Here is a 26,884-nt window from a genome sequence, read left to right on the forward strand (position 1 = left end):
AATAGTGGTGTGGTTTTGTTTAGCAAACAAAGAGCATGCAAAGCAGCTCCCCATCCGTGTGAGTGTGTGTGTGTGTGTGTGTGTGTGTGTGTGTGTGACCCCAGCACCCTCCCTTGCCCCTGACACGGAGCAAAGGAATAGCCATCCCAGGCCTGGCCCCGACGTGTGGCTTTGGGCAAGCCCGTTGCCCTCTGCGGGCTCCACTGTCCGTGGGCCGGAGAGAAGGAAGCAGGGGGTGTCCAAGGCTTTGTTGGGAAACCCCACAAACTGGGACCCTCCCATGCAAATCTCACCCCCTCACCCCTGCTTTCATACACCTGCCGGGGCACTGCCGGCTACAGTAAACGGAAAGAGCCTCTGGAATGAAGTGCATAGGGGTCCTGCCTGGCCCGACCCGGAGCCTGGGAGTGAGGTTTGCCACTGTCCGGGGGCCTCAGGACCCCACAGGTTCACAGCGGACGGGAGGCCTGGGGGAAGCGTCTGCAGGCGTCATTAGGAGGAAGGGTTGAAGAATGCCACCAGCTTGCCTTGGAGTCAGATTCTAATCCCAGCTCCGCACTTGCCTGCCGTTGGCAAGTTGGCCAACCCTTCTGAGCCTCCATTAGCCCCCTCTGTAAAATGGGATAACGACACTTCCTTTGCAGAGGGTTGTGCGGGTTAGAATCGATGTGTGGGAGCCCTGGGTCACACTCGATCTCCAGAGGAGACTCATTCCGGAGTGTCCATTGCCGTGGGCCAGGCATGGGCTTGGGGCTGAGGGCTGGGGCCCAGAGAATACCTTTTGGCAGAGGGGCGAGTTACCCACATATGACCAGTACAGATTCAATGGGTTCTGAGCTGGAAGTGGGAAGCCCAAGGAGCTCAGCCTTCAGAGATGGGAGAGCTTCCGGCTGGAATAACCAAGGGCGGCTTCATGGAGGAGGCAGCATTTGAGCGGGCCCCAAAGGATGAGCAGGACTTCCAAAGGGGACATTCATGGCCTTGCTCACTGCTGCATGGATAGCCTCAGGGAATCCTCCCAGTGAACAAGGAACCTCTGTCACATTCTACAGCTAGTGAAGGGCGGCATCAAGCTTAACTGGGTCACATCTGCAAAGCCCCTTTTGCCATAGATGGTTCCGAGGATTAGGATGTGGATGTCATCTTTGGGGACCATTATTCGGCACATGGCAATGACATCGAGAACCGTGAGATGGGAAGATTACTGTGGGTCATCTGAGTGAGCCCCATGTGATTGCAAGGGTCCTTATAAGAGGGAGGCCAGAGCAGGGGTCAGGACAGCCTGCCATCCAGACGGATGAAGCAGCCGCAAGCTGGGGGTGGCCCATGGCCTCCCCTCCCCCCCACCCCCCGGAGGCCCCAGCAGGAATACAGTCCTGGGAACTCCTTGACTTTAGCCCCGGGAGGAGTCATTTTGGGTTCCCGACCTCCAGAACTGTACAAGGATAACTTGAAATAGATACCAGCTCGCAACTGCATTCGCCTCCCCCTTGCCGGCAATCTTCGGGTCTCTGATGCTTTATTCCAGCACTTACCAGTTTGGTCTGAGCACACGTCTCCCAGCCTGTCTGCCAGCAACTCCACAGCTTTCTCTGTTTTTCTGTTTTTTGGGGTTTTTTTTTAGTTTTTAATTTTTTTTAGTAATTTCTACACCGGACACAGTGCTCGAACTCACAACCCCGAGATCAAGAGGCACATGCTCTTTGGACTGAGCCAGACAGGCACCCCAGTTTTCTCTGCCTTTTAAAGCTAGCCTCCATCCCTTCCCAAAGCCCACCATGCACCCATGGTACTTAATAAACGCTGGTCAAGTGTAAATAAATCTGTCTTTATTTTGATTTACAGCCGTTGAGAGGGACAGGCTTTTGGTAGCAGTATCTGCTGGTTTCTCCAGCCCCATGGCCTCGAAGCAGAACTGGACCCCCCATGGCCAGCTGAGTGCCGGTCAGAAGTGTGGGGGGGCAGCCAGCACATCTGCCGGAAGCAGAGGGATGTTGGGCCTCCCGCTGGGGCAGGGGACAGCTCTGGCCATCCGTGGCAGCCAGGGAGAGGCCCACTAAAAACCAAATCGCCACACAGAGGGCAGCGGGCAGGGGGAGGACTTCTCTGCGGATCCCAGTTCCGGTCTATTCTCAGCATCCCCTGTCCACAGGGGGCTACGCTGGCCTTCTGAGCTCTGCCTCAGGGGAGGCACCCAAGCTCTTAGATCTCTAGGTAACTTCAGCTCAGAAAAGACCCTACCCCACTCGCCACACTTTGCAGCAGGAAAATGTTGGTCCAGAGAGGGCAAGCAACTTGCTCGAGGTCACACAGCAATTTCATGAGTCTCAAAACAAGCTGAGAGATTCCCATCCAGTGCTAACTCCAGGAGGCTGGGGGTGTGGGTGCATGGGGCCAGCTTCCCTCTAGGTCGCGGGACCCCAGGGCAGGCTGGCCGGGAGCCGGGGGCAAGGGCAGCCTCACTTGAGATTGTGCTGGCTTTCCCGGTGCCGCCGCAGGTCTACCTTGCGCTGGAAGCCTTTGGAGCACAGCTCACAGCTGAAGGGCTTGAAGCCGGTGTGCTTGCGGCTGTGGGTGATGAGGTTGGAGCTCTGGCTGAAAGCCTTTCCGCACACCTGGCATTTGTGTGGCTTTTCACCTGCGGGGGAGCAAGGACCTGGTCAGGGCCGCCCGCGCCAGGCCCGCCACCCCAGTGCCCTGCAACTGTTCTCAGAACCTCGCCACATGTTATCTCACGGCCCGGCTACGTTCACTTTTCACAAAAGGGAAACAGGAGGTGTGCCTGGGTGGCTCAGTCGGTTCAGCGGCTCAGCCGCTTGTGGGGCGGTTTGTGAGCTCGAGCCCCACATCAGGCTCTGTGCTGTCGGCGCAGAGCCTGCTTCGGATCCGCTGTCCCCCTCTCTCTCTGCCCCTACTTTGCTCATGCACGTGCGCTCTCTCTCTCTCAAAAATAAATATAAAAAAAATAAAAGGGAGGTGAGAAAACTACAAGTCTGTCAGCCCTGCGCCCCCTGAGGTCAGGCAGGGACTGAGTCCATCCTGTTCGTCAACGTGCCCAGCATCTGGTGCAAAAGAGGCACTCGGTTCACAGCCAAGGAGTGAACGACCGGAGAAATGAAGGGATGAAGGAACGACAAATTCACCCGCCATCCCCACGTGCACCCAGAGATCACGCTTTTAGTGTTTCCTCTCCTGGTGTTTTTCCCAGGCACTGAATGTGGACTTATTTTTGTTTAATTTTTTAAATGTTTTTTACTTACTTTTGAGAGAGAGACAGATGGACAGCGTGAGCAGGGGTGAGCAGGGGAGGGTCAGAGAGAGAGGGAGACACAGAATCTGAAGCAGGCTCCAGGCTCGGAGCTGTCAGCACAGAGCTGGATTCTGGGCTCGAACTCACGAACTGTGAGATCATGACCTGAGCCGAAGTCGGACGCTGAACCGACTGAGCCCCCCAGGCGCCCCACTAAACGTAGACTTAAATGACACAGTGCGTCCAGCCCTTCGGGAGGAGGGGAGCACCCCCTCCCCTTGTAACATGACCCCACGCCCCCCCCCCCCCAAGCAGGGACCTTTTAACAGTGAAGGGTGGGGGCGCCCAGAGGCTTGGCTCGGGCAGGGGTGGGGCTGCCCGGGGAACCGGGCGCCTCACCGGTGTGGATGTAGGTGTGTTTCTTCATGTCCGACTTCTGGTGGAAGCGCTTGCCGCAGAACTGGCATGGGTAAGGCCGCGTGTCCGAGTGGATGAGCAGGTGCGTGGACAGAGTGGACGAACGCTTGAAGGCTTTGCCGCACATCCGGCACTCGAAGCTGCGCTCCTGCCGGAGGAAACGAGGCCCCGGGGGGTCAGGCGCAGGCGGGGCCTCGAGACCCGGGACTGCCACGCTGGCCGCAGGACCGGGCCCGGCCGGGATCCCCTGAGGAACAGGACACTCGTTGGGGCGGCCTCGAGAATGAGGCCTGGAGCGAGGAGCCGGACCCAGAGGCCCCCGTTTCTGCATTTCCGACAGGGGCCGAGACATGGGGCCCGAGTGGCCTCCTGTGGGCCTCTCCCTGGAACCCGTACAGTGCCCCAGGCAAAATAAGCATTTGTTGACTGACTGACTGACAGACCGACTGATCTAGGGCACGGTCGTGGGCTCTGGTCAAGAGTCTGTATATTGGAGCTCAATTCTGCCTTCTGCCCCTTCTAAGCCAACATGCCCTCAGGCAAGTCATTAAACCCCTTGAGACTCAGTTTCCTCATCTGGACACTGGAACAGCAGTAATGACCTCCAAGGGTAGAGAGCTGAGCCGGCATCTGGCACCTGGCTGCGCTCACAAGCTCTCATGGTCATATCCTGCCTTTCCCGCCTGAGCTTTTATTTACTCCCGTGTTAGTGACTCAGGGCATTTCGGGTGCTTTCCCTGGGATGGAATATTCAAGAAGGGCTAAGCGGGACAAGACAGACATGTCAGCCTGACCCCAAGATTCTCAAAGTTGAGAGCCTCAAAGCTGAGGACACTTGCGCTGACCACACAGAGGGCAGGATCATCTCTCAGCACCATGGACATCTCTCTGCCCCCCAAAATCCCACTGGCCCAGGAGCCGCTTCCAACAGCACGTGAGGCTGATTTGGTCCATCAGGGAGTAAAGTGTGTTAAGAGTTTTATATATATATTATATATATAATACAAATATTGAATACAAATTATATTGTAGATTATATATAAATTATAGTATATATTATATAATACATATTGTAATTTATATTATATATTATATATAGTTTGGGGAAAACTATAACATAACTAGATTAAAGAACAAATATTCTCTAAAGAGCAAAATAAAAATATCTATTATGTAGTAATGTTTAACAAGAGCGGGTTTGGGGAACCCAGATGGGGGAGTGCAGGACCCCTGATCTGCGTCACCCTCAGGGGCAGGGCGAGTGACCCGCAATAGCCCCAAGGCGTCCAGTGGGTGGCCCAGAGCAGGGGTGGGAAGTGGGGGCTCCTGGGCCTGGCCGGCTGCCCACCTGCGAGTGGACGTGTGTGTGCTGCTCCAGGCTCACGGCGTGGCCGAAGGTTTTGCCACAGACGTCGCAGGCGAAGGGCCGGGTCCCGCTGTGGGAGCGGCGGACGTGCACTTCGAGCCCGTGTGGCGTGGAGAACACCTGAAGGCATGGCAGAGCGTGAGGCCACAGGGGGCTGGGGTCCCAAGGCCACCCCACCCCTCCACCTCCATGCCCAGGCACAGATGGGCATAAAGGAGGGGAAGCCCTGGGTTGCCGATTCTGCTGGCATTTGCTGTGTGTCCGGGGAGGGTCCCTTTCCCTCTCTGGGGCTAGGTTTCCTGTCTATACACTGGGGGCTGTGGGAGCAGGTAAAAGGACCCTCCTGGCCCAATCTAGAGGCTGAATAGCCTAGTGGTTAAGAGCCAGGAGTCCACCAGAGCCAGGTTTGGATGCTGGTACTGATATCTACTTGCTGTGTGTTCTTGGGCAAGTGACTCAACCTCTCTGAACCTTAGCCTTTCATCCACTCCCCAGGGCTCAAGCATGCCAAGTGCTTAGCACAGGAATGGCGCACAGTCAGGGCTCAACAAACCATGATGGGGACGAACATTTTGAAGCCCCGACCCCACCAAAGGACCCAAGATTCACAGCATGGGGACCCCCGGCTGTGAACGCCTGGCACCTGTCAGGGGCCTGCAGAGGGGATTTGGAGCAGGGTCCGGGAGCCCACCCTCACGCCAGCTGCTCACCTTGTTGCACTTGATGCAGTGGTACGCGTCCATGCCCGGGGAGCAGTGGAGGCTGAAGTCCAAGGGCGGCTCAGCGCTGGGCACCAGAGGGCTGCCGTACAGGCTGACGGAGCGCTCGAGGAAGGCAGACTGCATGGTGGAGGGGGCCTGCCGGTAGCTGTGGCCATAGGATGAGGCCAGGGCACCCCAGGAGAAGCTGGGCTTGTAGAACGGGGGTGAGTCGGAGTCCCCGTCCTGGGATCGGGGCATTATAGCAGGGCCCTCTGTGGAGAGCGGGACACCGCATGGGGGGGATTCGTTTATTTATAATTAGGGTGCTGGTCCCCACAACTCCCCACCCGGTGACCTTACGCTGTGGGTTTTGGCGTGTGGCCCAAAATATTTACTCTGGGAGAGGGTCTGGGCCCTCACTGTGGCTCCTCAGCTTTTCAGCCCGGAAACATGCCCTCAGCACGTGCAGAGTGCCCGCCTCACCCACCTCATCAGCCTGCCCTCAGTTGGGAGTGAGCTCCCCGTCCCGGGAGAGGTCCCGGCAGACGCTGGGGAGCTCAGCTTGGGTCCAGATGACCTTGGCGCTCTTTCCTGACTCCACATCTCCAAGGCTCCCAGCCTCCAGAGCCCATCCCCCCTCCGTCCCACTTGCACGGGGTGGGGGGTGTAGACGGCCGGGGGTCCCAGCCTGGGTACCTGGCACCAAGGCCGTCCTGGTCAGGGTCTGGTCCAGCTCCAGCTCTGGCTCCCGTTTGAGGTCAGTCCAGGCCAGGCACTGGTTTTGGAACAGGGTGCTGAGGACAGGGTCGTTGCTCAGAACCTGGCCCCTGGTCCCTGTGGGGAGATAAGACCTTCAGAGCCTCCAGCCACAGCTCTGGGCAGTGCAGAGGGAGTGGGGGGTGGGGGGACTCCCTTCCCATGAGGAGGGGTCCCGGAGACCCATTTGCTGCTGTCCCCAGCCGCTCGTGTGCACGGGCCCCGACCAGGCCCTGGGATGGGGGGAGCAGGGCGGAGGCCAAAGGGGACCCAGGAGAACTCGTGGACCAGCCTTGGTTTTGTGAGCATCTGAGCTCGGCCCGAGATCTTTTCTGACTCCGGTAAGGACCCACATGTCTGCTGGGGACCAGCTCCAATCCTGAAACTCCCACCATCCCGCGGGGCCAAAAGAGATGGGCGCATTCATTCATTCTTTCAACCAACATGTGCTGAGTCCCCCTGCTTGCAGACTTGGAAGGGGGGGCTACTCAGGAGGGCCGCTGTTGCATCCCCAACACGGGGCGGGGAGCCCCGGGTGCGCGCGGCAGGGGAGCCCTGACTCACCAGGACTAAAGGCAGCAGGCCAGACCGGTTCATCTTCCTGGATGCGGGGCTGGTGGTAGGTGTGAGCTTTCTTGCTCTTTACCAGGAAGGAGCGTGGCATCGTGAGCGTGCGGCCCGCACCTGCATAGGGACAGGGCAAGGACGGTTAGGAAGCACTCTCCGTGTTTTGGGGCCTCTCCCTGAAATCAGAATCCAGAGTCCGGTGTTGAATAGTTGAAGTTCATGGCTCCCTGGAGCCTGCAAATGTGATCTCATTTGGAAATAGGGTCTTTGCAGATTAAATAAAAATTTTTTTTATTCTAATTTTGAGGGGGGAGGGAGAGAGACGGAGTGGAAGGAGAGGCAGAGAGAGAAGGAGACAGAATTGGAAGCAGCTCCAGGCCCCGTGCTGTCTGCACAGAGCCTGACGTGGGGCTCGAACCCACGAATCGTGAGATCGTGACCTGAGCTGAAGTTGGACGCCCGACCGGCTGAGCCACCCAGGCGCCCAGAGTCTTTGCAGATTTAACCAATCTAGGATGAAGTCATACTGAGTTAGAGGGGACCCTACATCCAATATATCTACTGTTCTTATAAAAAGAGGGAAATGTGGACACACAGTTACAGAGGAACAACATCGTCCCGAGGCAGGAACGGAGATGGGAGGGATACAGCTACAAGCCAAGGGGCACCAAGGGTCACTGGCACCCCCAGAAGCCGGGGGGGGTGGGGAGGCAGGAAATAGACTCTCCCTCAGAGCCTCCGGAAGGACTAGTCTTGTTGGCACCTTGAGGTTGGATCTCTAGCTTCCAGAACCCTGAAAGAATATATTTTGTGTTGTTTTAAGCCACTCTCTTTCTAGTACTTTCCTACAGCAGAAATCCTAACCTTCCCTCCCCTACTACTCCCTTGACAGGAAACTAACCTATCCACCTTCTAGAAAACCCCGAAGGTCAGCCTGCTCCCTCCTGTCCACATGCTCTGAATTGCACCGGGGGCAGAGAAGGAAGGGCAGGGCAATCTCCCCTGAGGACCCCGCAGCCAGAAAGCTGCATTTCACCCGTGTGGGGTCTGCTGAGTACAGGTTTTGGAGTCAGATGCTCATGGGTTAGAATCTCAGCTCGCCTGCTGTGCACTTTGGGGGCAGATGCTTAACCTCTCTGGGCCTACTCCCTTTTCTGTACGACGCGGCGTCCAGGCGGATAGTGCCAGCCGGTGCGTCTTATGTGCTCGGTGCTGACCATGGAGGGGGCGGGGGGCAGGCAGGTTGCCTCGGGGCCGCCTCAATAGCAAATCCACATTAGCCCCGAGCCGATGCGGCCAGAGCAGGCCTGCCCCCTGTCCACGGCCCCAGCTGCGAGCCCAGCGCCCAGGGACGGAGGAGCCTTCTCTCTGCATGGGGGTGGGGAGGGCTGCGTGGAGCTGCATCTGAGGCTCAAGGCCTGAGAAGACCACCACACCCTCCCGGGAGGTCTGACGTGGAGAAAGAGCCCAGTAGTCCACCGCGGGTCAGGGGGCTGGGGAAGACACTGAGGACCAAATCAGCAAAGGGACCTGTGCCTGGTCCCAGGTGGGGGTCGGGGCGTGGCAGAGCCAGACCAGCCTGAACGCCCTGATACCCCTGGCTTCCCTGGAGGGCTCCCGGGAGACGGAGAGCATTGGGTGGTCCTCTCTCCCCCTCGCCCCCCGGGCTGTTCCCAGGCAGGAAATGCTTGGCCGATGCCGTTCCTGGCAGCGTCTCTGCTGGTGCCTTTCCCGGGCACTGGAGCAGGAGCCCCCGTCCCCAGGCCGGGCCGTGTATGGCTGCAGGGGAGATAGCGCCCAGCGCGGGAAAAGGATTACAGCTGCTCTAACAGCCAGGGCCGACGATAAGGGCAAGGCGCGGAGCCAGCTGGGAGGAGGGAGATTAGAGAGAGCAGCTTGGAGCTCTGCCTTTGGAGCGGGCCCAGGGAGTCGCCCCTTACCCAGGGGCATGGGGGGGACCCCAAATCAGCCAGGAGAGGGACCCCCGCCGTGCCCGTCTGCCCCCCACCGGAGCCCCCGGGGCATCAGGAGTCTGGAGAGGCCTCTCTGCTCCCGGGTCATCCGAGGCCCTGCCCTCCTCAGTCGGTGTCAGTGTCCAGATCTGCTAAATGGGGATCGCGACCCACCTTCCTGCGATTGTTGGGGCAGGACGGAGCCCCGTTCCAAACAGATGCGCAAAGTGCGTGGCGGGGGGCCTGGGCTGTAGGAGCCCTGAGCGGACATTGGCGTCTCAGCCCATGCGAGAAGAAGCTTCAGGAAGGCGGGCACAGCCCACGTCCTGCTCCGTCCTGTGCTGTCCAGCTGCGCCCCCAGCACCCCGCCCAAAGCAGGTGCACTCTGAGGACGGGGACGAGCCCTGGGCCAGGAGCGGTGACATTTTCAGGCCCTTGCCCTCTGGGATCCGAAATGATGAGGTGGGGCTTGAGGGCTCTGGGGTCCCGTCCAGCTGTCAGATTTTGCCTTCGCAAGGCTCGCAGGGCCTGTTGTCCCGCCCCCACCCCCGCGTCGGGCAGCCTGCGGTGCCTTATCTCCCAGGGACAGTCTTCTTCCTCTTGCCCTTGCCCCTCCCCCCCAGGGCTCCTCACAGCCCCCTTCCTTCCCCTTCTAACTCTTGGCCCCAGGACCCCCCCTGGGGAGATCAGACCCTGGGAAGAGCCACGGGGGACCCCCATATCCAGGGGGAGGCGGAGGCTGGCTTTTTTTGCCTTTTGTTGGGGGGGGCTCCAAGGGGCCGTGGTCTCTCTATCAAAAGATGATTTATTATTTTTATATAGTGTTTTATTAGGAAGCCAACTTGAACCGAAGGCAGGCATTAAACTTCTGCAGGAGATCCCAGGATCAGAGTGGGCTTCTCTCTTAATTCTGACCTGTGAGCTGAGTGGCTCCTCTGCCCCATTTCATGAAGGAGAACTGGAGGCTTAGAAATGGCTCATGGTGGCCCCCGCCCCCACACTTACTCTGTGCGGAAGAACTCCTTTCACATGCTAAGGAAGGAAGGCATTAGAAGCTCCCCGGTGTGCAAAACTGACACCCACGGGGTGGGGGGGGGGAGGAAGGGAAGCAGAGATTGTCTTCCAAGATCACAGGGGGAAACTGAGGCTGAGAGAGGAAAGCAGCTTGTCCGGGCCCTGTGTTCTTTAATCTCTCTGTCTTTTTTGGAACCCAGAAGCTTCATATGGGTTTATAAAGAGCTTTGCATGGAGAAGCAGGTGAGGAAGACTTCCTTCAGGAAGCTTTGGTGTTCCCTTGGGCTCAGAGCCTGAGGACACCATAGAGGTCAACTGGTTAGAACCTAGGACAGCACAAGTTCATGAGCAAGGGGTCCCAGCTTCCAGGGTCCCTGGCTGGAGGAAGCCGATTCTCATGATCCCCTCAAAGCCCCCAATTTCCTCCTCTTCCCTCTCCAGAAAGTTCTCTCGGCTACGCCTGGCCGGGAGGCACAGCCAGCCTCATGCCCCAGCCTTCAAGCTCCCATGGGGGCCAAACACACCACGAGAACTTCCTTTTGGCCCCTGTTCGCTGAGTTTAAAAAAAAAAAACAAAACAGGAACCAATCACCTATACTGTAGTTAATTAACAACCACACCGTTTTGATTCACACGACGGTTCTGAGAAAGAGCTCGGAGCAGAGATTGTGAAAGAACCCTAAGATTTCTTCATGAAACAGAGGCCTTGATGGTATCGGCCTCCGGAAGAAGACTTGCTGTTAACATCTCTTCCAAAACCCTCGATCCCGATAGAGGGTGTCCCAACCCCGGGTCAGAATCTCGGCCCCACACCCGAACTTCCAGGCAGACTCAGAGCTGTGACCTTGTGATTTCCCCACGAGGCGCTGCGGGCCTCCCGTGGGGCTGAGTCTGATTTTGTGACCTTGAGCTTGACCACGTCGGCCTCCAACCTGGGGCTTGGTTTTCCTATCTCTCGAAAGGGACCGTTGGACTAAGAGATTTCTAAACTTCCCTTTTGCTCTAAAATCCCATGCACGGTTTGTTGACCTTCAACGCAGGACTGACCTACCTTGACTAAGAAACTCTTCACTGGGTTCCCTTTTTGGGAGGGTTGGGCAAGACTCCGTTGTTTCTCAGAGTCAGTGATAGACGACCCTGGGGACTTCCTTTCTGTTTAAAGATGTGACTCAAGGGAAAACACAAACAAGCAAAAGCAAATAAACAAACAAAACCCTCTTTTCCATGTAGGGGTCAGGGGAAACGGGTCTGGGTGACATTAGGGGCTCCGGGCAGAGAGCGATCATTAGTCTTATTTGAAATTTGCAAACACTCTTCAAATGTCTCCTCTTAAATTCAGAGGCTGCAATTAGCATAAGTGAGTGGAGGAGCTTCTGAGTTTGTACCCAAGAGAATTGAAAGCGGGGACTCAAACAGGTATCTGTCTACCAAATTCACTGCAGCGCTATTCATAATAACCAAAGGATGGAAGCAAGCAAATGTCCGTCAGCAGGTGATGGATAAAGGAAATGTGGCAGGTCCATACAATGGAGCATTTATGTAGCTGTAGAAAGGAAGGAGGTCCTCACACCTGCTACAAAACGGATGGACCTTGAGGGCATATGGAAGCGAAATAAGCTTATGAGGTCCCTAGAGAAGTCAGGTTCATACACACAGAAAGGACGGTGGTGGGAGCCAGGGGCTGGGGCGGGGGGGGGGGGGGGGGGGGGGGGGGGGGGCAGGGCGGGCAGTTAATGTTCAATGGGGACAGAATTTCAGTTTGAGAAAATGAAGAGAGTTGTTAAGATGGACGGTGGAGACATTTGCACACCGTTGTAAATGCCTTTAATGCCACAGATCTGTGCCCTTAAAAATGGTTAAAACAGTCGCTTTCCTGTGCTATATATTTTACTACAAGAAAAACCAAACTTAAGGAGCGTCACATTTCCTGAGCAGCTCCAAATTGGCGCAGCCCCCACTGGTCTGAATTCCTGAAAACAAATGGACAAAAAACCTCCCTCTAAATTAAGGACGGTAAGGTTTCCTGTCGTGTCTGAAAAGGGTTGAGATCACATGTGATGAGGCTGTTTTCCTGGTGGCGATCTGGCCCCAGACACGTCGGGGGTCCTTGTGTTCTCCGAGGGGACCCCAACCCCACCCAACCTCCTGAAAGCCTCGAGGAAATGTTCTGCATTGTTTATGAGTAGCTCCATCCACCAAACCCAAGTCGGATCCGGCTCTCTGATGCTCCTCAGGAATGTTCTGCAGGGAGACCAGCATGCTGGCCCCCGGAAAGAGTCCCTGTGTCCCACCTCTGAGGACAAGGAACTTGCCAGCTCACTAAGACTGAAACCTTCTCCCCGTTCGCTGCCGACGAAGGAATATTAGGAGGCGTGAGCCCCGGTGGGCAGGTGCACCTCAGATAGCTTGTACCAGATCCAAGTACGGAGCCTGCAAATTAATTTTCCCTCCTCTGGGAAACTCTTGAACGTTTCAGACTTTCTCAGAAAACTGACCACCCTTCGCCTTAACAAACCTTATTTTAGAGCCGGTATCTTACCCCAGACGCCCAGACTATAAACTTGGCTTTTTCTCCAAAATTAGGTAGAAAAGACTGGGACGCCACGTGCCCTTTTACAGCCTCTTATTCCTGGAAGCTGGGGGCCCGGGGGCGGTGGACAAGCTGCTCTCCCTCTCCCCTCATGAGGCTCTGGATGAGAGGGCACTCGTTCTCAAAGTGACCCAGGAACTTGAATTCACACCTATTTTATAGACAAGGAAAGTTCAGAGTGCTGGGCGGCGGGGGGGGGGGGGGGGGGGGGGGGGGGGGGGGGGGGGGGGGGGGGGGGGGGGGGGGGGGGGGGGGGGGGGGGGGGGGCGTACAGTCAGTCTGTGCCCCAGGACTTCCCCCCCACTGAAGCCAGGCACCTCGAAGAGCGTCTTCCCATGCTCTGCCCAGGTCCCTGGGTATGAGTTCGCACACGCAGGTGATCCCTGGTGATCGAGTTTTGGAAAGGGTACTTATGCAGGGTTGGCAGGGGGCGTAATTCCCATACGGCTCTGTCTCCCACTGGGTTCAAAGACTGAAAGCTGCACCATGAAAGAGTTCCCAGCCCACCTTATTCTTCCCAGGACTGCAGGAGGGCCCGAGGAACCCGCCTGGGAACAATCTAAGTCAGACATGCAAATTTAGAAAGAAGAGGCTGGAAGGGAGCACTCACCCGGTGTCGCTCGTGGTCTTGGTGGGAACCTCTCTCAGCCTCTCTGGGGATCGGCTCCTCTCCGTCAACCTCGGACTCTGTGCTCCAGTAGATACTTCTCCTTTTTTTCCCCAACCCTTTCCCTCTCTCACTCTCTCCGTTTTTTTTTTTTTTTTCCCTCTTCTGTTCCCCTCCTTGATTTTCAATCTGATTATTTGTGTCAAAATCTGGCGGTGAAGGCACAGCCAATAGAGAGCGCCCGAGCGCGGGGCACCATTTGCTTATCAAAGCTTCCCCGGCTACAAGGCGCGCTCCCGCCAGCCAGCCCTCCATCCTGGGGGCCGTTCTGCTCGCTCCGCACCCCGGACCTCCAAACAGCGTCTGCTGGAAGAGAAAGCAGTGGCTACGCCATCCCATTTTAAAAGTGAAAAGTTAAAATAGAGCACTTACTTGTACACCTGATTTTGTAAAAACTCGTCACTTCTTTAGTCCTTCCTTCCTCTCTGTCTCTCTCGGTCCATCCCAAGCCGGGAGCGCCGGGCTTCAAAGGGCCCTGAGAGAGCCTCCGCCTGTCCTTGTGGAGGTGGCCTTTGAGAAGAGAGGTCAAATGCACGCTTCCCTAAACTTGACCCCAGAACAGGTGAAGGGTCAGCCCAGGCGCTCCCCTTGGCCTGAGCCAGCCCCCTCGGCCAGCTCAGCCACCTGCAGCTCTTCCCCAGGCCCCGCGTGTGTCGCCATCTGGTGGCCTCAAGGATATGGGGGGGGGGAGCTGGGGACAGCCAGTCTTGGACATCACATCCCATTTGGCACAGAGCCCCGTCCCCTGATCCCCCACCTTCTTCCTCCTGTGCCCCTCAAGCGTCCCAGGGCTTACGGGATGACTGATTTATTTCAGGAGGTTTTGCATAAGAGGAGAACTCACAAAACAGAGCACTGTTAGGCTGATTTGCATGCCTTCCCAGCCCAGCGCGGGAGAGATTAGGTTTCCCTCATAAAGAAAACATGTTTGGAGACAGGAAGCCCCGAGTTAAAATGCAGGTCCCGACAGGGGGAGAAAGGGAGTCTTGGGCGAGGCTGGTCTGTGACTGGGTCCCGCCTGGAGGTCATCTGGGCCTGCCTGACGCTGCGGGGGCGCGGGTCCCAGCACAGGCCGCACACAGGAGACTACGGCCCTCAGCCCTTGGCCTCTCCTTGGTGGAGAGAGAGTGTAGAAGCATCTGGAATATTCTTTGGATGTTGCATACTGCCAACAGTCAGCTGGAGCTGTTTGTCATTATGCAGAAAACTTACAAAATAATCCCAGGACATTAAGAAAAAAAATCCCATTTCTTCCCCATCCTCACTGTATTATACGTGCATATCTATATTTTGCTTATGTAGGGGCTGTCTGGGTGGCTCAGTCCGTTGAGTGTCCGACTTCGGCTCGGGTCATGATCTCACAGTCCGTGGGTTCGAGCCCCACGTCGGGCTCTGTGCTGACAGCTCCGAGCCTGGAGCCTGCTTTGGATTCTGTCTCCCTCTCTCTCTGCCCCTCCCCCGCTTGCACTATGTCTCTCAAAAATGAATAAACGTTAAAAACATATTTTGCTTTTCCCGTGGGTCTTTCTTTTTCCACCGAGTGTTATTTTATTTAGAGCCTCCCAAATTCTCCTGCGTCTTTTACTAACATAGTTAGTGGATTCGCAGCTCTGCATGGCTGACTTTACCAACCACTCTCTGCATTTGGGGTATTTCATTGTTTGGGGTAAAGCTGCTGAATGCGGTAGACGCAGGCCAGAGGCCACTCTAAGGTTATGATGCCACAACTTTATCGTCCCTCCTTTAGTAACCAACTCAGGGACTCTCTTCCTAGACTGGGATCCCCGCCTGGAATGGGAGTGAAAGCAGGCCTTCTCAGGAGCCGCCCGGATCCCTGTGCAGGAGAGGAGGGTCCAGGCCTCCAGAGCCCCCAGAGCCCCCAGGCTGCATCAGGCATGCCCTTGCCGTCTGAGACCTCCCAGCCTTGCGGGTCTCCTCCAACACCACTGGCCTTAGCAGGCAGCCTGGGAAATGAAGCGCCATCTCCCAAGGGCTCGATGCCCCCAGCATCCCTGGGCCAGTCCAGCCACTTGTTTATTCAAGTTACTACTGACACCTTTCGTGTTCCACGCTCCCCCTTCTTCCCTCTTTCCCTCTGCACTCCCTCCCTGTCTTAGTCATCTTGCGCTGCAACCAAATACCACAGACCGGGGGACTTAAACAACGTGCATTTCTCGCAGAGACCAGGAAGGTCAAGGTCAAGGTGCCTGCAGAGTCTGCTTCTGGTGGGGACATGCTTCTTGGTTTGCAGCTGGCCACCTTCCTGCTGAGTCTTCACTTGCCAGAGAGGCAGGTAGAGAAGGATGGAGGGAGAATTGGAGAGCGAGAGAGAGAGAGAGCGAGAGAGAGAATGAGAGACGCTCAAGCTCTGGCTTTTTGTACTTTTCTTGTAAAGACACTAATTTCATCATGAGAGCCCCACCCTCATGAGCTCATCTAACCTAATCACCTCCCCAAAGCCCTCACCTCCAAATGCCACCATACTGGGATTAGGGTCTCAGCATGAATTTGGGGGGGATTCAGTCTCTACCTGTATTCGCTAATACATGTCTATTGAGCGCCTGCTAGGTGCCACATGCTGGGGTTTCCAGCAAGAACCAGACAGGGGGGCGCCTGGGCGGCTCAGTCAGTTAAGCGTGCAACTTGGGCTCAGGTCATGATCTGGTGGTTTGTGAGTTCGAGCCCCGCGTCGGGCTCTGTGCTGACAGCTCAGAGCTTGGAGCTGCTTCAGATTCTGTGTCTCCCTCTCTCTTTACCCTTCCCTTGCTCTCATTCATATATATGTATATAAAACCAAGCACGAGCCATCGTGAGCTCCTTCCTGGTCTAGCGGGTGGGACACAGTACCCTGAAATTTACAAATCGGGCTGATAAGTGCTGTGATGTATAATTGTATGCAAAGGAGCATGGACATGGGGAAATGAACCCAGACTTGGGGAGTAAGGAGAGTTAATGAAGCTAGTGGAAGTGACATCTAGGTTGCCAGGTGAGTTAGTTGGGAGAAGGAAAGTACGGAAGAATGTCTAAAAAGAGGAACACCATCATCAAAGAGCTGGAGGCAGGACCTTCAGGGAACTGACAGCAGCCAAGGTCAGTACGGGTGGAGGGTAGAGGGTAGAAGAAGGGAGGGGAGGGCGGAACATGGGAGAGATGAGTCTAGAGAAGAAAGGAGGAGCAGGTCAGGAAAATTCCTCCCTGATTTAAAAACCTTCAGCGATTTCCCTTTACCTAATAGGGCACAAACCTCGGCTTCAGGGACCAGCATTCAGTGTTTGTCACAGTGTCAGACCTCTTTCGAACGACAGCACTTTTTGGGAAGCAAGTTGCAGAACCCCCATTTATACGAGTTTGATAACAACAACAAAACCATTAGTTCTTGTCGCTGAAAAGGGTCAGCTTCAGGCATGGTTGGATCCAGATGCCCAGATGATATTGTCTGGATCTCATTCATTCCCGCCTCAGGACATTTGCATTTGCCGTCCCCTCTGCCTGGATGGCCTTACTTCCACATCTCCCCGTGGCTGACTCGCAATGCTTCCTCTGCAGAGACCTCCTTGACCGCCCCCTGAAGCAAGGCCTTCCCCCCCAGCCACTTTCTGCCCCATCATCCTCTTTATTCTTCGTGGTCTTCATAACTATCCGAAATTGTCCTGTGGATTTACTGCCTTCTTATTCGCTGGGTATATTTTTGGCCTGACTGTCTACACCGAACAGAAGCAGACAGGAGCCGGGATGGAGTCTGCCTGGCTCACGGCCAGGTCCCCAAGGCTGCGAACAGAGGGAGGTAGACACCAGCGGTGTTTTTACAGAGTGAAGGAGTGAAGGGGTGAAGACTCCGCGCGTGCATCCGTCTGTCTCCGTCGCTCAGCTTCGCTTTGCTCTCTGCTGGCGTTTACCCGGGGCTGAGATCCGCAACGGCGGGGCCGCGCTCTTACAAACGCCGGTGCGAAGAAGCCCCTTTCCGGGGGGGTTTCAAGAAAAGGCCCAAGCTGACTCTGATTGGCCCAGCCCAGCCCGAAGCCCTCACCCCTGCGCCAATCACCGTCCCGGTGGGCGGGGCCGGGGTCTCTCATTGGCCAGGGCTGGCCCACCCTCCTGCCCAAACCTCCGGGAGCCTGGGGTAGGTTCCGGAGGAGAGCGGTTCTCTGTCTACACAGAGTAAGGCCAGGAGGGGCCCTGGGCCGTGGCTTCCACCTCCCACCGTCCAGTTTCTACGCGTCCTCTCGTTGTCACTCGGACAGGCTGCGTCTAGGCCCTGCTGGAGACCCAATCCCAGTCCCTGCCTTTGCCCTTCCCCTTCCCCGTGTTCAGCTCGGTTCTGCTCTCACCTCCTCCAGGAAGCCTTCCCAGATGCCCACAATCCCCGGGACCACCCACGACAGCGCTTGGATTCTTTGTCAGTGGGCACTCAGCTGCTTCTCGATGGGACCAGCAACTGCCCACAGGGAGGGACGCTAGGGAGTCCTCTGTCGCCGGCAGCGGCGCAGCCTGACCTCCCGACGCTGGCCCGCAGGAAGCGCGGCGAGGCTGAGTGAGCAAAGCTGCTGCTCCCGAGGGCCCGGCAGTGGGCCGTGTGCACAGCCCCCTACCCTCTGGGGCGACACCCCAGACGCGTGCAGGCGGGCTCGGGCGCGGCCAGGGAGGTGAGGACGGCGAACGTGCCCTGCCGGGTGGGCAGCGGGCGTCCGGGCTGTGGTGCCAGCGCACAGCATGAGCAGTGTGACCTGGGGCCCCTTTCTGGCCCCGGCTTAGAACGCGCACAGAGTGCAGGATGCAACAAACGCGAGCTGAGTCCACCCCCCGCCCCGGACTTGAGGACCCCCGGTGGGGGGGGGGGGCATTCGGCGCCCTAGGCCCCCCGCCTCCTGCGACCATCTCTGTCCTGCTGTGACTCAGTCATTCAGGCAGATGGTGGGGTTCGTTCCCGGCCCAGGCTGCTTGCCAAGAGATGCAGGGAGGCGAAGAGGCGGGAGCCCCGCAGCCCGGGACTCGAGGTCGGCGGTGCCCTGGGGGCCAACAGCCCCACCCCCCGGGCGCGCGGCTCTTCCAGATGAAGCAATTCACCAGATCGCCACACGGTGGCGCTCCTGCCTCCTTCTCCTGCGGCAAAAAAAAAAAAAAAAAAAAACCAGCCTGAAAACATCCGACCTTCCGTCCAGCCACCATGCGTCCACCCATCCGCCCATCCATCCATCTAATTACTGCTTACATTACAAGAGTGATCCGAGTAGAAACAAAAAAGTAAAACAGTATGCATCTCCCGATTTGTATTCTTTTAGTTTCTTTTTCCCTCCTCCCTTCCCCCCTCCTTCTGACTTCCCTCTTCCAGGCTCTCTCCCCTCTGCACAAATGTATGCGTCCCTATAATGTTTTTCAATCCGCATAAGTCTTCATTGCTCCTTTGCTATTGAGTCCCACACAGTCAGACAGGCTCCCCCAGTGTGTGAGCTCAACCCTCCTGCCTCCGCAAAGCTCCAGATGGGGACGAAGAAACAGCCTTGGGAGACCATGAGGCCGGGTTCCAGGGTGCGCTCACTTCGCTAGCTGGTCTGTTTGCCTCAGAGAAGCACGGATGGAGGGGTGCTCTGCTCAGGCAAGGGTGTGGGTCCCCAGCCTGAAAGGGCCTGCGTTCCTGCCCGGTGCTTCCCAGCAACCTGCTGGGAGTGTCAATCAGGGCACGTGGGGACCCCAACATGCTCCATCCTCCCCAACAGTGACTTTTCTCCAGGAACCCTCCCCAGAAAGTGTCCAACAATTTCCCTGAAGCAGCTGGGAAAGCCCCTGGAAGGAGGCTGGGGAGGCGGGGAAACCACATTCAGCCACCTGAGGTTTCAGAAGGGGAAACTGAGGCCTTGGGAATCCTAAGAAGCAGAGCCAGGACTGGGACCCTGGCCTCCCAACCTTCCTGAAAGCCCTTCATAGCAGAACCTGGGGGGGCTCAGTTGGTTAAGTGTCTGACTTCAGCTCAGGTCATGATCTCGCGGTTCCTGGGTTTGAGCCCCGCGTCGGGCTTTGTGCTGACAGCTCGGAGCCTGGAGCTGCTTCAGATTCTGTCTCCCCCTCTCTCTGCCCCTCCCCTGCTCACGCTGTCTCTCTCTGTCTCTCAATAATAATAACTTAAAAAAAGAAAGCCCTTCATAATGGTGACTGTTGTTTCAGTGCCTCAAACCTCAGTGTACCATCTATGTCTGATAAAACGTAAGTCCCCGGTGGCAATCAACGGAGAGGGTGTCTAATTCTCCAGTCACTGGGGTGAAACGGAAGCATCATTCTGGTGTCCAGACGCAGCCTGGTCTCAACTCACACCAGCTGCATGACCTCGAGCGGGGACTGGCTTCCCCTGAGCCTCAGACTTTACATCTCTGAAATGGGGCTAAGGATAAGGCTACCTTGGTGTTGTTGGGCAGGTAGCAAATGAGGCGATGCATGCGAAAACATTTATAAATGCTAAAACACTTTATATGTGTGGGTTATCATCTCTCGGCAGAAATAGTCAATAGCTGGTGATAGAATGCTGCAATTTCTCTCTTTAATGAGAGAGTCAAGAGCAGCCATAGCTGCTGAGGGCATAAAAGAAGAAAAAAAAGGCAGAGAAACAGGGCAGTGCTATGAGGTGGGCTGTGCTCATTTACAAGGCAGGTGGATTACTAATGAAACACCTGACATTTGGCTACTGCTCCGCCAACTCCCGATGACTTCCGCGTTCATGTTCCCTGGATGCACACAGGAAACTCACTCAGGGGCTGCAGACGGGAGGAAGGAACGAAAGCATCGTGATCGCCTACTTGGGCCAGACAGGGTGGAGGCGCCACACAAGCCTCGTCCCTTTCAGTCCGCGGGAGCATTTTGCCACTTGGATTGTTGACCAAGTGACGGGAAGCTGAGAACCGATCATCAAGGGAGGCTGGCACCAGAGCCCAGTCCACACAGGCTAAGTGGGATTTATACCCAGTTTACATCTGTTTTGCATGCCCTGGCTGCCTTCGCTGATTTTCAAGTTACCGTTTTATCAGAGCCCCCGAAGGACAGCGTTTTTCTCCTGCTGCTTCTTATCACCCCACGAGTGTGCAGGAAGGTCTCCTTCGCTCCAGAAAGCGACCTAGATGCTGGGCCGAAGGTGGCAACCCAACGCCCTCGTGACTCACAGTGAGTCCTTGGAAGGTGTTACGTCGTGTATTTCTGCAGGATGAGTGGCTTGTCGATTCAAAAGGACACACACGGGGGCGCCTGGGTGGCTCAGTCGGTTGAGCATATGACTTTAGCCCAGATGATGATCTCGAAGTTGGTGGGTTTGTGCCCTGCGTTGGACTTTGCACCAACAGCGTGGAGCCTGCTACGGATTCTCTCTCGCGCGGCCCCTCCCAACTCACGCTCTCCCTCTCAAAAGCAAATAAATACGCGTGTATAAAACAACAACAACACGGATGACGTAAGGGACATGAGGCTGAGTGAAGTCAGACAGACGCAGAAGGACAAATCCTGTACGATCCCACACATATGAAGGACCTACAGAAGTCAAAGTCCTAGAGGCAGGAAGCAGAATTGGGGTGTGTGTGTGCCAGGGGCTGGGGGAGGGGAAGTGAGGAGTTAGTGTTTAATGGGGGTGGAGTTTCAATTTTGCAAGATGAGAAAGTTCTGGAGGCTGGTGGTGCTGATGGTTACGCAATAATGTGAACGTACTTCAGGCCACCGAACTGGGTATTGAAAGAGATAAGATGGTAAATGTTGTGTTCCATGTATTTTGCCACAATTTAAGAACAAAGCATCCCAGCCAGCCCTTCATTTCCACAGATGGGAAAAGTGGAGGTACAGGGATCACCTTCGCTGCGTATTTCCATTCTTTTTTGATCTTCAAGTATGTTTTCAAGTTCTTATTATGAAAAATTTCTTTTTTTAAAAAAATTTTAATGTTTTATTTTTGAGAAAGAGAGAGAGAGAGAGCAGGGGAGGGGCAGAGAGAGAGGGGGACACAGAATCTGAAGAGGCTCCGGGCTCCGAGCTGTCAGCACAGAGCCTGACGCGGGGCTTAAACCCATGAACTGCCAGATCATGACCTGCGCCGAAGTCGGATGCCCCACCGACTGAGCCACCCAGGCGCCCAAATTATGAAAAATTTCAAACAAGAAAGTAAATGAAACACTTCTAATGATCACCTATAGATCCACCACCATTATTCAACAATAGTTACCTTTGCCAAGTGTGGTTTATCTTTCTCTATGCATATGTATGCATGTAGAAATACGTTCTGTTCTCATAAAACATTCCGGAGGTGTATTGCAGACATCATGACACTTCACCCATAAATACTTGAGTGTATATTTCTTTTTTTTTTTTAATGTTTTATTTATTTCTAGGAGAGAGAGAGACAGCGTGAGCAGGAGAGGGTCAGAGAGAGAGGGAGTCACAGACTGAAACAGGCTCCAGGCTCCGAGCTGGCAGTCAGCAGAGAGCCCGACGCGGGGCTCGAACCCACGAACCGCGAGATCATGACCTAAGCGAAAGTCGGACGCTTAACCGACTAAGCCACCCAGGCATCCCTTGAGCGCGTATTTCTTGAAAACAGATTCTTCTTACATCATCGCGTCACTACAGTTATTGAATTAGCAATAATTCCCCAATACCATTGAATATCCTGCCCATATTCACATTTTTGCTGTTTCCCCCAGTTTTCTTTTAGAGTCGCTCTTTTAGAATCAGGATCCTGTCTAATTTCAAGCAGGGCATTTGTAGGTTTCTTTAGTCTCCTGTTTGACACAACAGCGCCCACTACACGCTTCTTTTGATGTTGACTTTTTTTTTGTAGTGGCTTTTTGGTTTTTTGTTTTTGTTTCTCACCTGTTATAGCTTAGACCAGTCTGGTGGAAGGTCCTGCATTCTGGATTTGTCTGATTTCTCATAGTGCCGTTGAATCTTAACCTCCACTCCCATGTTGACAGGAAGTTGGGGCCAAGGCTTGAATAGATTCAGGCGGGCTGTTTTTGGCGTAGCTACCCTCTCCCCGGCCCTGCCATAGCTGTGGGCTGCATGGTATTGGACATCCCGAATCTCAGCTTGCCCCACCTTAGGGATATGCAGTTTGGTCAGCTGGTTAAAGTTGTGACAGCCGGGTCTCTCCATTATAAAAGTGAGTTGAGGGGCGCCTGGGTGGCTCAGTCGATTAAGCACCCGAAGTCGGCTCAGGTCATGATCTCACAGTCTGTGAGTTCGAGCCCTGAGTCGGGCTCTGTGCTGACAGTCCAGAGCCTGGAGCCTGCTTCCAATTCTGTGTCTCCTCCTCTCTCTGTCCCTCCCCCCTCCTCAATCAATAAATAAATATTTAAAAAAATAAAAGCGAGTTGAGAAGCAGCCTGTGTGGAGTAGGTTTGTCCTTACGTGAGCGCTCTCTCTGCCACGGCCTTTCCCTAATGGGCTCAGCAGCCACTGCTGGTCGTGGCCTGAGTCAGTCCCTTCACCGGAGTTTGCAAATGGTGATTCTTGGGATACTATCATTCCTTCTATGTTTGTTATCAAGCATTTTTTTTCTGGAAAGAAGAGCTTTCCCTCGTTAGATGAACAAAGATGAGAAATGTAAATGATTAATCTTTCCTCTCTCTTTTAAAAATTAATTAAGTTTTAATGTCTATTTATTTATTTTTGAGACAGACAGAGCAAGTGGGGTAGTGGCAGAGAGAGAGGGAGACAGAGAATCTGAAGTGAGCTCCATGCTGACAGCAGCGAGTCCGATGCGGGGCTCAAACTCATGAACTATGAGATCATGACCTGAGCCAAAGTCGGACACTTAACCGACTAAGTCACCCAGGCGCCCCTTACTTAATTTTTGTTAGAGAGATAGAATGCAAGCAGGGGAGAGGGTCAGAGGAGAGAGATAATCCCAAGTAGACTCCACGCTCAGTGCAGAGCCCAGCCTGGGGCTCAATCCTATGACCTTGGTATCATGATCTGAGCTGAAATCAAGAGCAGACCGAGCCACCCTGGCACTCCTAATCTTTTCCATTTAATTGCTGATTTTCATCATAAGGTGTTGGCATAACTGGATCTTTTTGCTCTCTTCTCCTCTTTTTCCCCCTTAAATTTGAGTATCACTATAAAGTCATGGCTGTTTATTTATTCAGAATATCATAGGGCACCTGGGTGGCTCAGTCTGTTAAGCTTCTAACTTCAGCTCAGGTCATGATCTCATGGTTTGTGAGTTCGAGCCCCACATCAGGCTCTGTGCTGACAGCTCGGAGCATGGAGCCTGCTTCAGATTCTGTGTCTCCTTCTCTCTCTGCCCCTCCCCTGCTCTCTCTCTCTCTCTCTTTCAAAAATAAATAAACATTAAAAACAATTTTAAAAAAAGACAACAGAAATTTATTCCCCTGTGGTTCATGGAGGCCAGAAGTCTGAACTCAATTACATTTCTTGTTCTGTGAACTTTCTGCTCATGTCTCTTGCCCTTTTTTGCTATGAAATAATTGAGTGTGTGTATGTTTTTTTTTTTAAAGATTCCAAGAGTTCTCTGTATATATTAGAAAGCTTGTTCTATAAGTAGCAAATATTTTCTCTCTGCTGATTTATGTTCTGACTTTGCTTATTTTCTTCTTGCCACGCAAAAGATATTTTGTTTTCTTTGGGGGAGGCCATCTAGTTTGTAGGCCTTTTCTTCTGTTGCTTCTTTTTGGCCATTTTTAGAAAAAAATTTTCCCCATTCCTGAGTACAAAAAAATCTGCTCATGCTGTTTTCTTCTGGCACGCGTATGGTTTAGCTTTTGACACGTAAGAGCTCTGGCCCCTTGGGAGTTTATTCCGACATAGGGTGTGAGGTAGGGATCTAACTTGATCCTTTTCCAAACGGTCACTGCGTATTCTTCAGAGAAGGCACCGCTAAAATAGAACCTCTAGTTGTGAATGCCCGTGCTTTGCGGGGAGCGGTAAGTCTCACCATTACCGTGAGACTAAAATTGAGTGCACTGTGGAATATGGCCCTGCACACAGCATCGCAAGGGGCAGACTGAGGTGTGATGGGGGCTTGCCCAAGGAGACAGCCAGCCCAGCACCTCAGAGCTAAATTAGCAGGCATTAAAGTCAAGATGAAGCCTCTGCCGATACACTACAGAAAACTCAAACCTATAGTGGCCCTTCATTGCCTCCAGATACAATTCAAGCTTCTTGTTTAGTTTGAGGCCCTCCATATGCTCACCTTCTTGTCTTCTATTTCACACATATCTTAAATCTGACCATTTCTCAAGCAAACAGCCTTAGGTGGTCTTGCTCGAAGCTGGGTCTTCCTCCTGTGCAGGTCATCTGGCCCATCACCATTTAGCAAATTCCGGATAGAACCAGAAGCAAGGTTCAAACCCCGCCCCCACGGGCAAGTGGCCCTCATCACTCTGAGCGCAGCCTCTTTGCCGTTGTTCCTGGGCTGGACCTGACTCCACATCACAATATAATGCATCCCTCTCCCATCTCATCTGCTGGACTCAACGCTCCCCAAAGCAGGCGTAGGGGATTGAACAGTGTCCTCCCCCCAAATTCATGGAACCACAGAAGGTGGCCTTATTTGGACATAGGGTCTATATGGGTCTAGCGCAGTTTAGATGGAATCAGACTGGATTAATGTGGGCCCAGGATCCAGTGAGGCCGCGTGAAGACACCCAGGGAGAAGGTCACATGAAGACAGATGCAGAGACACATCTGTCTTGAGTGACACAGCTACAAACCACAGAAGGTCAAAGCTCGCTGCCCTGTCACGAGTCAGGCACAGGACATGTTTTCCACCAGAGCCTCCAGAATGAGCCAGCCCTGCCTGAAGCCCTTGCTCTCAGATCTCTGGCTTCCAGGACACTGGGAGAATACATTTCTACTGGGTTTGGCCCTCCTGGTTGTGGTAATTTGTTAGGGCAGCCGGAGGACACTCGGACAGCAGGGAACAATAATGATATCTATAGACACCCACACCGTGGCAGGTGCTCAGTTAAGTGCTGACATGTGTCTCATACCAGGCTGTCCCAGCAACCCTAAGAGTTAGGCAACCTAAGAGTTGGTCTCATGCCCATTTTCCCAATGGAGACACTGAACGTGGCCGGCGACTCATCCAGGCCACACGGCTGGGTTGTCGATGCGCGGTCCCCACTCACCTGGGCCTCTCTGGCCCCACCGGGCAACCTGGGCTGTGTACCGCCCACCTGTGGCCACCAGTTCTCCTTTCTAAGAAAAGGGTTGGAAAAGGCCTTTTTTTTTTTTTAAGTTTATTTATTTATTTATTTTGAGATGGCAGCGAGAGACAGAGAGAGAGGAGGAGAGAGAGAATCCCAAGCAGCTTCCACACCATCAGTGCAGAGCCTGATGCGGGGCTCGAACCCACAAACCATGAAATCATGACCTGAGCTAAAATCAAAAGTCGGACACTTGACTGACTGAGCCACCCAGGCGCCCTGGAAAGGGTAACCTGTTTTTTTTTTTTAAATGTTTATTTATTTTTTGGGGGGGGGGCACGAGCAAGCCAGGGAAGGGCAGGGGTGGGGGTGGGGACAGAGGATCTGAAGCAGGCTCGGTGCTGACAGTAGGGAGCCTGATGCAGGACTCAAACTCACGAACTGTGGGAGAGGGAGACAAGAATCCGAAGCAGGCTCCTGACTCCCAGCTGTCAGCACAGAGCCCGACACAGGGCTCGAACTCACGAACTGTGAGATCGTGACCTGAGTCGAAGTCAGACACTTAGCCAACTGGGCCACCCAGGTACCCCTTGGAAAGGACATTCTTAAGCAAAACCTCAAAAACCTCAAAGTGTAAGTCTCAAAAAAAGGAGGGGGGGAAGGAGGTGAATTTAATAACATCAGGATTAATGTCTCTCTTTCAATGTAATACAATGCAGTTACAGTTACTAGGACGATAATGGACTGGAGGAGACGCTGGAAATATCTGTTGCCAACAAGGGGGCACACAGTGAAAACAGAGAAGGCGCTCCCACAAATCAGCAAGGGAAAGACAGTAACTCTACTGGGAAAAAGGTCAAAAGATAAGAATCAGCAATTTATAGAGGAAGAAACCCACAAACATAACAAGAATATGAAGAAATGTTCCATCTCACTAGTCGAGGGAGGTAAATTAAACCAAGAATGTGTCAGGGCGTGTGGGTGGCTCAGTTAAGCATCCGACTTCAACTCATGCCATGATCTCCGGGTTTTTGAGTTCGAGCCCCACATTGGGCTCTCTGTTGTCGGTGTGGAGCCCATTCTGGAATTTCTGTCTCCTTTTGTCTGGCCCTCCTCCGTGTGTGCGCACGTTTGCATGCTCTCTCTCTCAAAAATAAGCGTTAAAATAAAAAAAAAAAAACAAGAACATGTCAGAATAGCCCTAGTATGTTGAAAATATGAAAAAGCTAGTTAATGCCAAGTGGTGGCAGGGACGTGGGCACTTTTGTGGACGGTAGCCCGGGGCAGTCATTCTGGAGAACAGTATGGTGATAAGACCGTGCAAAATTTTTGGAGGTGACGGCATCATGGGTGTGGGCCTCTGTCCACAGTCACCCAGATGTCTGCAGTTAAATGTATGCAAGTTTTAGTAATCAATTATACCCCAGTAAAACTAAAAAAAAAAATTCTCTAAAAACAACAACAACAAAG

General features: G+C 54.2%; 1 protein-coding gene across 3 annotated transcripts; it reads right to left on the reverse strand.

The window, feature by feature from the left end:
• Positions 1-1,807: 1,807 nt before the first annotated feature.
• On the reverse strand, positions 1,808-13,821 carry GFI1B (growth factor independent 1B transcriptional repressor). 3 transcript variants are annotated; one of them, XM_039229435.1, is made up of 7 exons: positions 13,653-13,821; positions 7,055-7,174; positions 6,431-6,568; positions 5,744-6,006; positions 5,016-5,153; positions 3,650-3,914; positions 1,808-2,638 (listed from the first exon to the last, which is right to left on the reverse strand). In XM_039229435.1, the coding sequence occupies exons 2-7, from the start codon at positions 7,152-7,154 to the stop codon at positions 2,460-2,462; spliced, it is 1,083 nt and encodes a 360-aa protein (XP_039085366.1). In that variant the 5' UTR covers positions 7,155-7,174; positions 13,653-13,821; the 3' UTR covers positions 1,808-2,459. The 3 variants fall into 3 exon arrangements, with proteins under 3 accessions (XP_039085366.1, XP_039085365.1, XP_039085367.1); XM_039229434.1 differs by lacking the exon at positions 13,653-13,821 and adding an exon at positions 13,224-13,358; XM_039229436.1 differs by lacking the exon at positions 13,653-13,821 and adding an exon at positions 13,224-13,355 and having other exon boundaries at positions 3,650-3,815.
• Positions 13,822-26,884: the final 13,063 nt, after the last annotated feature.

The sequence above is a fragment of the Hyaena hyaena genome, unplaced genomic scaffold (genome assembly GCF_003009895.1).
Source record: "Hyaena hyaena isolate Hyena2069 unplaced genomic scaffold, ASM300989v1 scaffold_38, whole genome shotgun sequence".
NCBI classification, from domain to species: domain Eukaryota; kingdom Metazoa; phylum Chordata; class Mammalia; order Carnivora; family Hyaenidae; genus Hyaena; species Hyaena hyaena.

What these genes read in the sequence shown, in the direction of transcription:
- GFI1B (XM_039229435.1), bottom strand. Translation starts at nt 7,154, where the DNA reads ATGCCACGCTCCTTCCTGGTAAAGAGCAAGAAAGCTCACACCTACCAC. An exon ending in GCCTGCTGCCTTTAGTCCTG is followed by an intron (nt 6,569 to 7,054) that starts GTGAGTCAGGGC and finishes ATCTCCCCACAG; the next exon opens with GGACCAGGGGCCAGGTTCTG. An exon ending in ACACACCTACATCCACACCG is followed by an intron (nt 2,639 to 3,649) that starts GTGAGGCGCCCG and finishes GCTCCCCCGCAG; the next exon opens with GTGAAAAGCCACACAAATGC.